The following is an 8,385-nucleotide window of genomic DNA, read 5'->3' as shown; positions in this document are numbered from 1 at the left end:
ATAGCTACTGTATGTTCTTAAAGCTGAACTCCATACACAGTTGAAAGCATTGTCCCCCTGATGCTGTGCAGGCCGCCTGGGTCGCTATGGCATCGCAGGCTGAGGACTGTCACTGGCAGCTGTGAGGACTAACGTGCCGCAGTCCAGATCACCTGTCAGTGATCTGGGCAGCGGCGCGTTCATCCTCACAGCTGCTGCTGAGTCAGTGACAGGCCAGCAGCTGCGGTGGAGGTCGGGCCCAGCGGCGGTGGAGGAGACAGTGCCCGGTGGAGGAGGAGGTCAGGCCCAGTGGCGGTGGAGGAGGAGTTGGGGCCCTGGTCCAGCTGCAAATATGGAAGTCAGAGGAGTAGGAGGAGGCCGGTGCCGTCGGTGGAGGAGGCTGACAACGGATCGTGGCTGACAGGTAAGAGGTGTGCAGGGGTGTGACCAGCCCACCTGAGACTCTGCAGAACCCACCAAAGAGAGTCTCTGGTGGGCTCTGCAGGGTCTCTGGTGGTCTTTGTGGTGTCTATGGTGGGCTCTGCAGCAGTGAGCGGGAACATGTTTTTTTTGGGGGGGGGGGGGCATACAACATTTTGCTATGGGGCCCTGTGATTTCTAGCTACGCCGGTGGTTGAATGATATACAGTTTATATATATACACACACACACACTCTCTCTCGCTTTCCATTTACTGTATGAAGCAGACTTGTTCACAGCTACGGTACAATGTTTATTGAACAGGATATCAGACAATCACTGATCAGTTTTGGTTATTGTTGAATATTCATGTCCGGTACAATAAGAGTTTGTCCATGTAGTAAAGAGTTAAAACCGAAACAACTCAGCCAGCCACCTCCACCATGAAGAATCGCCGCCGGATGTGTTCACTGGGTGTCATCAAAAAGCAATGAAATCATTAAAAAACACACCGCGGTTGATGTTTTACAATCCCCTCCCCCATCTGAAGTGTTTGCACTGTGGAGCCTGCAGACAAAAGAACAATATTGACCCAGCAAAGGCCCAGCCGTGCACCATTCACCCATAAGGGAGCGAGCTTTGTTATTAGGGTTTGTAGACATTTCAGTTGGTTAAAAAAAATAATGTGTACAGCGAGCACATAAAATCTGACCTCCGTCCTCCCCTTCAGTCTTGTACACTTGTACCAGCTCCTCTCCTGGACTGAAATGGCTTCCTCTGATTTCACTGCACACTTTTTATTCATTGGCTATCTGAAGACTTATAAAGTACACTTTATGTCCTGTTTGGGGGATATTTGAAGAAGCTCATCTGGGATTAATTGGCCGACTCTTACTAGTTCATCATCCAACCCACTTATACCTACCTTTCCCGAGCCCTTCAGCCCTTCCATTCTCCCAGGAGTCATGCCATGTGTAAGCTCTGTGTCAAATGGTGTCAGAGCTTACACAGGGATGAGGATGATGCTCTTCTTCTTAGGTGACAGTATTCAGTCCCGGTGATTGGCTGGTCAGGCCCAAGCAATGCATTCTGTGACAAGGTATCTGTCACGATCTGGGATCAGGCTCAGAGTCCAGCAGCTGAAGCAGCAGGCAATTCGTAGTATAACAGAACGGGTTTGGTACACAAGCAGAGGGTAGTGGTGGAGGAGCAGGCAGAAGCGTAGTCAGTGAACAAGCCGAGGTCAGTAGCCAAAAGGTGTCAGGTATGTAGCAGAAGACGATGAGAGTAGTCGGTGAATCACCAGCCAAGGGTCGGTACACGGGAAGCAGTATGAGTAGATTGTAGCACAGAGGGAGCAGGAAGCAAGATCAAGGCAGGAGCACAGTAATCTGGCAAAGAGGAAGTGCAGAGGCATGGCTTAAACAGGACGTTCAAGGGAGGAGCAAGGAGGTCAGAGTTCAACATCTGATTAGGTATAACTGAGGATATACAGGAGATCAGGCAAGAGGCTATCCAAGGTTCTTAGGTGGCTCAGCAGGTAGAACCACCACCAGCTACAGCAGAGGCTCTGTGTTCAGACCCGGTTCCTGACAGTACCATAAGTCCCCTCATCCAGAGCCTCTGGGTATTTAGGACAGCTCCAATGGAGCAGCAGATTATTGAGTATGCAAAAAGGAATGTGAGTATAAGTGGGTGATGGGCTGGACTAGCTCGGGCTAAGTAGACAAAGTGGCAGAGTCTCTTCAATGTAGAAGATAAGGGAGACGCTGACTATCATTATAGCAAACTCCAAGTAGGCTTCAGCATATATGACAGTCAACACCTATATTATGATCCATTTAACAGCCTCAAAGAGAAGTTGAAGGTGGTTTTGAACGCTGCTGGAACTGACCTGTACCAACCACTGGCCAGTTTTGGTTGGAATCCAGTAGCCTCATCAGTATGTTTTTGGACTGAAGGCAGAAAGCAAATAGTTGGCATGGCCAGAAGGAGCCCACACACCACCTACAGACATGGTGGGAATCAAATGAAGGACTTCAATTAAGATAGATGTAAATCCTAACCATGGAGCCACACATGCTAGCCCCTTGAATTTAAATGCAAAGGTGGTGGCATTTTTTGAGGTTTTTATTATATTTCACTGCAAAATGTCAGGAGAGCTAAGCGAGCCGCAGAAAGAAACCTTACACTAAGCCGAGACAAGTAAAGCTATGAGTTGGTGCACATGGTCATATACTATTTTATGGAATAAGCCGTTCAGTGTTCAGTATATTAATGATACAGGAGCCTCATTTAAATTGGTAATGCCTAAACATCTGCTGCATGTGAATAGATTTTTGGTTAGAATATAAAGGAAGTGAGGGAAAATCTCTTCCATGGGGTCACAGATTAGCAACCTGACCAACACTTTTGACTCTTCCCTATTCTATCCGGAAAAAAAAAATCACTAGAATTAGGCTTTAAGTTTGCAGTAACCTTTATCAGGTATTGTGGGTAGACATGCACGTTTCTCTATTACAGCATCACCATGGCACAATAGTCAGAAAATATCTTATCCCATTGGCACTAACAATACTATAGAAGTGATTTGGATATAAAATGAATAATATTTTCTATTAAAAGAAGAACTATGGGGGTCAGTGTTTTTCCCCAAAGTTCTCCTAAGGGTCATGGGAGGACATAAACTAGCGTCCTCCCATGACCCAAAGCTCAGTATATCGCGAGCTACAGCTCGCGGTATACTGAGACCGCCGCAGCCGGGACGGATCCCGACATTGCTGTCTGGATCCACCCAGCTGCGTGATTGACAGTTGGCTCTGCCTATCTAGAGGCAGAGCCAGCTGTTACCGCCCCTCCCCCCTCCGTTTCTCCAGTTAGCGCTGGAGGATCGGACAGGGTGGGGGGGATCCCTGCAGGGAGCCGTGAGTGACAGTCACGGCTCTCTGCAGGGACATGATCGAGAAGTGAGCGAGCGCCGGTATGTGTTTGCTCACTTCCCGATCTATTGAGCCGACGTGTGACAGTTTAATTGTCACACGTCGGCTCGAACTATGAGGTTGAGTGAAAATCACTCAACTCATAGTTCTCCTTTAATGTAGGATGAATACCATTGTCAAGAGATGACTCCTCTCGTGTCAAGATACAATCCAAGTGGAACCAAAATAAATCAATAACTGTCTGGCTAAGTCACTTAAAAACTAAAAACCCCATTAGAAGGACTGTTTCCCCTAAGAACGTGCATTTCCTGATGCCATTGCGATTGGTTATGTGCTGGTTTCTTGCAGGTTTGTAGGTCCTTAGTGGGGGAATTTTCACCCAAAGTTCACAGTGTTGCCATTATGCTGCCCCAAGCACATAAACAGTGGATGATGATGCCCTGTTATCCAAGTGCGGCCCTTTTTTGCCCCACAACTCCATATTGTTTGATTATTCCAATGAAAATTCAGTCCAACACATGAAGTTGGAGCCAGCATACTGTCTCTTTTGTATTTGGAGCTCCAACTGGGCTTTGCAGTCAAACAGTCAAGAGCCCCTAGAAAGAGGCGATAGCTGTGTGCTATCTGAGCTCCGCAAGTTCCTTTTAGTGGTCCTTATGTTTTCATGAACTTCAAATGCTGGGTCAAATTCTGTCTAATTTTGTAGACATTCTGCATAAGGACTATCTAGTTTACAGGGATGAAATTGGGGGAATTTGGTTTTGCAATTTAAAGGTTCTTTTATCTTGCCAAGTAGCCAACTCCATATTATCAGGGACAATTAAAAAAGTGTTTGTCAGTCAAATCCCGCAAATCCAGGCCTACAGCCTCAGGAGGACTGGCACAGGTGATATTGTTGTAGATGTAACTTGGAGGACTAAGGTCATCACCCTCTGAAACAGACTGCACCAGCCGTGGGACAATGGTGGCATTTCTTAAGCAGAAGTTTCTGAGGTCTTTAAGTGGGCAGCTGCAATCCCACTGGTTTCCATTCAACCAAAGCTGCTCCAATGGGGAGTTTGTCAGCAAGAAACTAACGGAAATGGTTTTCAGGGGGTTCCGTTGTAGACTGAGATACCTCAAGTGAGATAAAGGCTGGAATAGATCAGCAGCTGTGGAACTCAGTTGGTTATCTGAAAGGTCAAGCCAGTGGAGCCTCTGAAACGGACTGAAGGTCTCTGAAGAAATGGTTAGGATTTGGTTATTAGAAAGAAGAAGGTAAGAAAGGTCATTCAACCCAGTGAAGCATTTGGCTGAAAGTTGGGTCAACCTATTGAGGCGGAGGTCAAGCTCAAGCAGATCTTGAAGGTCAGAGAAGCTGTTATCATCTATACCTAAAATTTCATTCCGCTGGAGAAAGAGCCTCCGGAGATTTGAAAGGCCTGAGAACACGTGCGGCTTTATTTTGCTGAGACAACTGTTTTCCAAGTGCAAGCTGTGAAGCTTGCCCAGACCTCTAAAAGAATGTTCTTGGAGAGTTTTGAGGCAGTTCCCAGAAAGGTTCATCACTGCCACATTGAGGAGTCCCAAAAATGCCCCGGGACGAATCTCTTGAATGCTGTTGTGATTTAAAGACAGAAACTCTAGTTGGTCCAAACCATCAAATGCCTTTTCGGTAAGACTCTTAATCTTATTGTGCCCAAGATTTAACTCCTCTAAGAACTGGAGATCTTTGAAAACCCTTGGCCTTAGGCTTGTAAGGGAGTTGTTGGATAATCGTAAAACATGGAGGCTCAACAAACCGAAAAAGGTGTCTTCGGACAAAGCCGACAAACGATTATGGGACAAATCCAGCCACCGTAGGGACTTCATGCCCGCAAAAGCTCTCGGAGCAATGGTAGATATAATGTTGTGGTTGAGATACAGTTTTTGGAGCTTGTGTAGCTTTGTGAAGATGTGAGCCTTTATTCCCCTCAGCTGGTTTCCGCTTAAATCTAGCTCCTTTAGCTCAACCAGGCTGAGGAACAGAGGAGGATGAAGATAGGTCAAGCGGTTTCCAGCCAAGACAAGCTCTCTTAGATTCGGTAGGTCGTGAAACACCGTATCTGGGAGAACCACCAGTAAATTCCATCCCAAATTCAAGTACCAAAGGTTTGAGAGTCCAGAGAACAAACCATCTTCAATTTTAGTAAAGTAATTGTTGTTGAGACTCAGAGACACCAAGTTCTGAGTGTGAAGAAAGGTGTTGGGAGCCAGAAACTTCAACATGTTCCTTTCCAAGTGTAGGTGGGCCAAAGACTTCAGCCCATGGAGGGCGTGTTGCTCCAGACTATGCAAATGGCTGCTCTGCAGGTTGAGGAAATCGAGCTGGGACAGATTTTTGAAGGCTTCTTTTGGCAGAGTGGTGAGGTTGTTGCCATCAAGCCACAGAGATCGGACATTAGTCGGCAGCTGATCTTGAATCTGGGAAAGATTCCGGGAGCTGCAGAAGATGTTGTACTCATCATTGTATTCATAGCTGCACAGGCAGGGAGTCGGGCATTTGATCTCTGTAGATGCATTTCCACCAGAAGGCCTGGAATCAGAGGCCAGAACATTCCTCGATATGAAAGAGCAGAAAATGACCGCCGTCACAAAACCTGAAAAGATGAGAAATTTGGATCAAAGTTAAGAAGGGAAAACAGCCAACAAACAAGCTTATCGTGTAACTGAAATCAAAAGAAAATAATTGTGCAATGTCGTCACATGCAAACCAAGATCACAACATTGTAGAGTCAACTGTTACAATGTAGAAACCCCAAACCTTTCTTTAAAGCTGAACTCCGGGGTAAGCAAACATTGTCCTCATACAAGAGTCACGTGTATTCTTCCTTGAATCTCAGTGAGATTTGTGTATTTCTTCCAGATCTGTGCAGAAATACAGTGTGAGACTTCCTGTGATAAAGACCGCTCACTGCTGCTTTATCTTGTGCAGGGTGACTGGTCTTATCCCCGCCCCCTCCTGCAATAAAGACCGCTCACTGCTGCTCTCTCTCCTTGTGCAGGGTGACTGGTCTCCACTTCCCTCTTGTAGTTTTCTGCAGGCAGTCTGTAATTAGGGTTGCCACCTGCCCAGAATTCACCCGGACAGTCCAAGTTTTGAGTCCTGTATGCGCGGTGTCCGGGTTTCAGGCCAGTTGAAACCCAGACACAAGATGTCATAATGTCAGGCAGACATGGGCACCCACGGAGTCAGGTGCCCATGACTCCAGCTCCAGGCTCTCTGGTGACGAGGGAGCATGGAGCAGGCTTCCCGGCCAATCAGGAAGACGGGCAGCATGTAATGACTCGCTGCCCAGCTTTCTGATACTGGAAGTTCCGGTATCGGGCTAGGCATCAGGAGCATTTGGCCGAGTACAAACACTCGGTATCGGCACCAATACCAATACCAGTATCGGTGCATCCCTAGTTACTTTCACACATATGCCAGATAACATCAACAGATCCAGGAATTTCGGCTGCAATGCAGAATTTAGCAAACTCATAAAAGCCTAAGTGGGTACTGTGTGTCCCCTGTAAAGTACAGGAGGACAAAAGCTGTTTTTTCAGCCCGGCGGCCATCCGAGCAGCTACCAGGAAACACTTCAGCGCCCGTGACTTGTACAGTAATATTTTATTAGCAGACAATATCTATCATATCTCTGCCTCCGGGGGCCATCCCTGTAGCTGTCAGAGTCTTGCAGCGCCTCATGGGACTTGTAGTTCCACCGCAGCTGGAGTGCCGAGGTTGCCGATCCCCTGCTCTATATGGAACATTTATCCACCAGACACACCCTGAGCGGCGCAGCCGTAACAACCACAATGACAGCATCTTTAACCCTTTCCATCCCGCACACTTCACAGATCACAACGGTTTAGGTTTTTTTATTACTGTTCTTTATTTATTTTTTTGTTTCTTTAAAATTGTTTCCTGAATGTTTAAACAGCTGCCCCCAGTCTGTGCAGGTTGAAGCCCCTCCCTCCGGTGTAGCAGGTTGGCAATTTATGTGATCCTGAGTTAGTAAAGACACAAAGTTTCCGGGTGACTCAGATCCCTTCTATTCATACCCAATGCTACCTATTTATACCCAATGTTACCTATTCATACTTTGTTTCTATTACCCTCCCAATTTTGGTATCATCAGCAAACACTGAGATATCGCTGTGTACTGCGTCCCCGATGTCGTTAATAAACAGGTTGAATAGCATGGGTCCCAGCACAGAACCCTGAGGCACACCGCTAATGACACTAGCCCAGTCTGAGAGGGCGCCATTTATTGATACTCTCTGTACCCGTTCCTTTAGCCAGTTCTCTATCCATGTACACACCCTTCCATCTATGCCCATAGCTCTCAGCTTGTATAGTAAGCGTTTATGAGGTACCGTATCAAAAGCCTTAGCGAAATCCAGATATACCACATCCACAGACCTCCCTCCATCCAGATCTCTACTTACCCCCTCGTAAAAAGTCAGTAGGTTTGTCTGACAGGAACGGTCTTTCCTAAACCCATGCTGATTATCACTAACTATCCCATTAGCCTGAACAAATTCTACTAAATAGTCCTTAATTATTCCCTCTAACAATGCTACCTATTTATATCCAATGGAACATATTTATATCCAATGTTACCTATTCATACCCAATGCTACCTATTCATACCCAATGGAACATATTATTTATATAAAATGTAACAAGGAGGGAGAAGGAAATATAAACTGTAATATATTTATACCCAATGTAATATATTTATACCCAATGGAACATATTCATATACAATGTAACAAGGAGAAAGAAGGAAATATCAATATTTTTTTTAAAAGTTACAAAAACTGTCTTGTTTTTGGCACACTGAGGTTTCTAAACTCTACAGAGACAGAGAGATTGAAGTATAGAAGTGTTTTTGGGGTAACGGACTCAGACATCAGAGCCAGGCACAGTCCTCTCCTCCAGTGAGAGTCCTTCAGAAATGTCCCTATATCAGAGGAGGACAATGAGACGCAGCCATGAATGAGCTGCAGCTGTGTTTGTATTTTATTGATGGTCTGTAGT

At 46.0% G+C, this 8,385-nt stretch overlaps 1 protein-coding gene across 1 annotated transcript in view; it reads right to left on the bottom strand.

The window, feature by feature from the left end:
- Positions 1-4,123: 4,123 nt before the first annotated feature.
- The window catches only part of IGFALS (insulin like growth factor binding protein acid labile subunit), an 8,149-nt gene continuing 3,887 nt past the window's right edge, over positions 4,124-8,385 (bottom strand). The window contains exon 2 of the mRNA XM_018573811.1: positions 4,124-5,956. Coding sequence (XP_018429313.1) covers positions 4,149-5,956 — 1,808 coding nt within the window. The 3' untranslated portion in view covers positions 4,124-4,148. The remainder of the gene's footprint in view (positions 5,957-8,385) is intronic.

Source organism: Nanorana parkeri, unplaced genomic scaffold (assembly GCF_000935625.1).
Source record: "Nanorana parkeri isolate BGI_ZX_2015 unplaced genomic scaffold, ASM93562v1 scaffold2553, whole genome shotgun sequence".
Taxonomy (NCBI): Eukaryota; Metazoa; Chordata; class Amphibia; order Anura; family Dicroglossidae; genus Nanorana; species Nanorana parkeri.
Note: the sequence above shows the minus strand (reverse complement) of the source record. Positions and strands in the feature narration are given on the sequence as shown.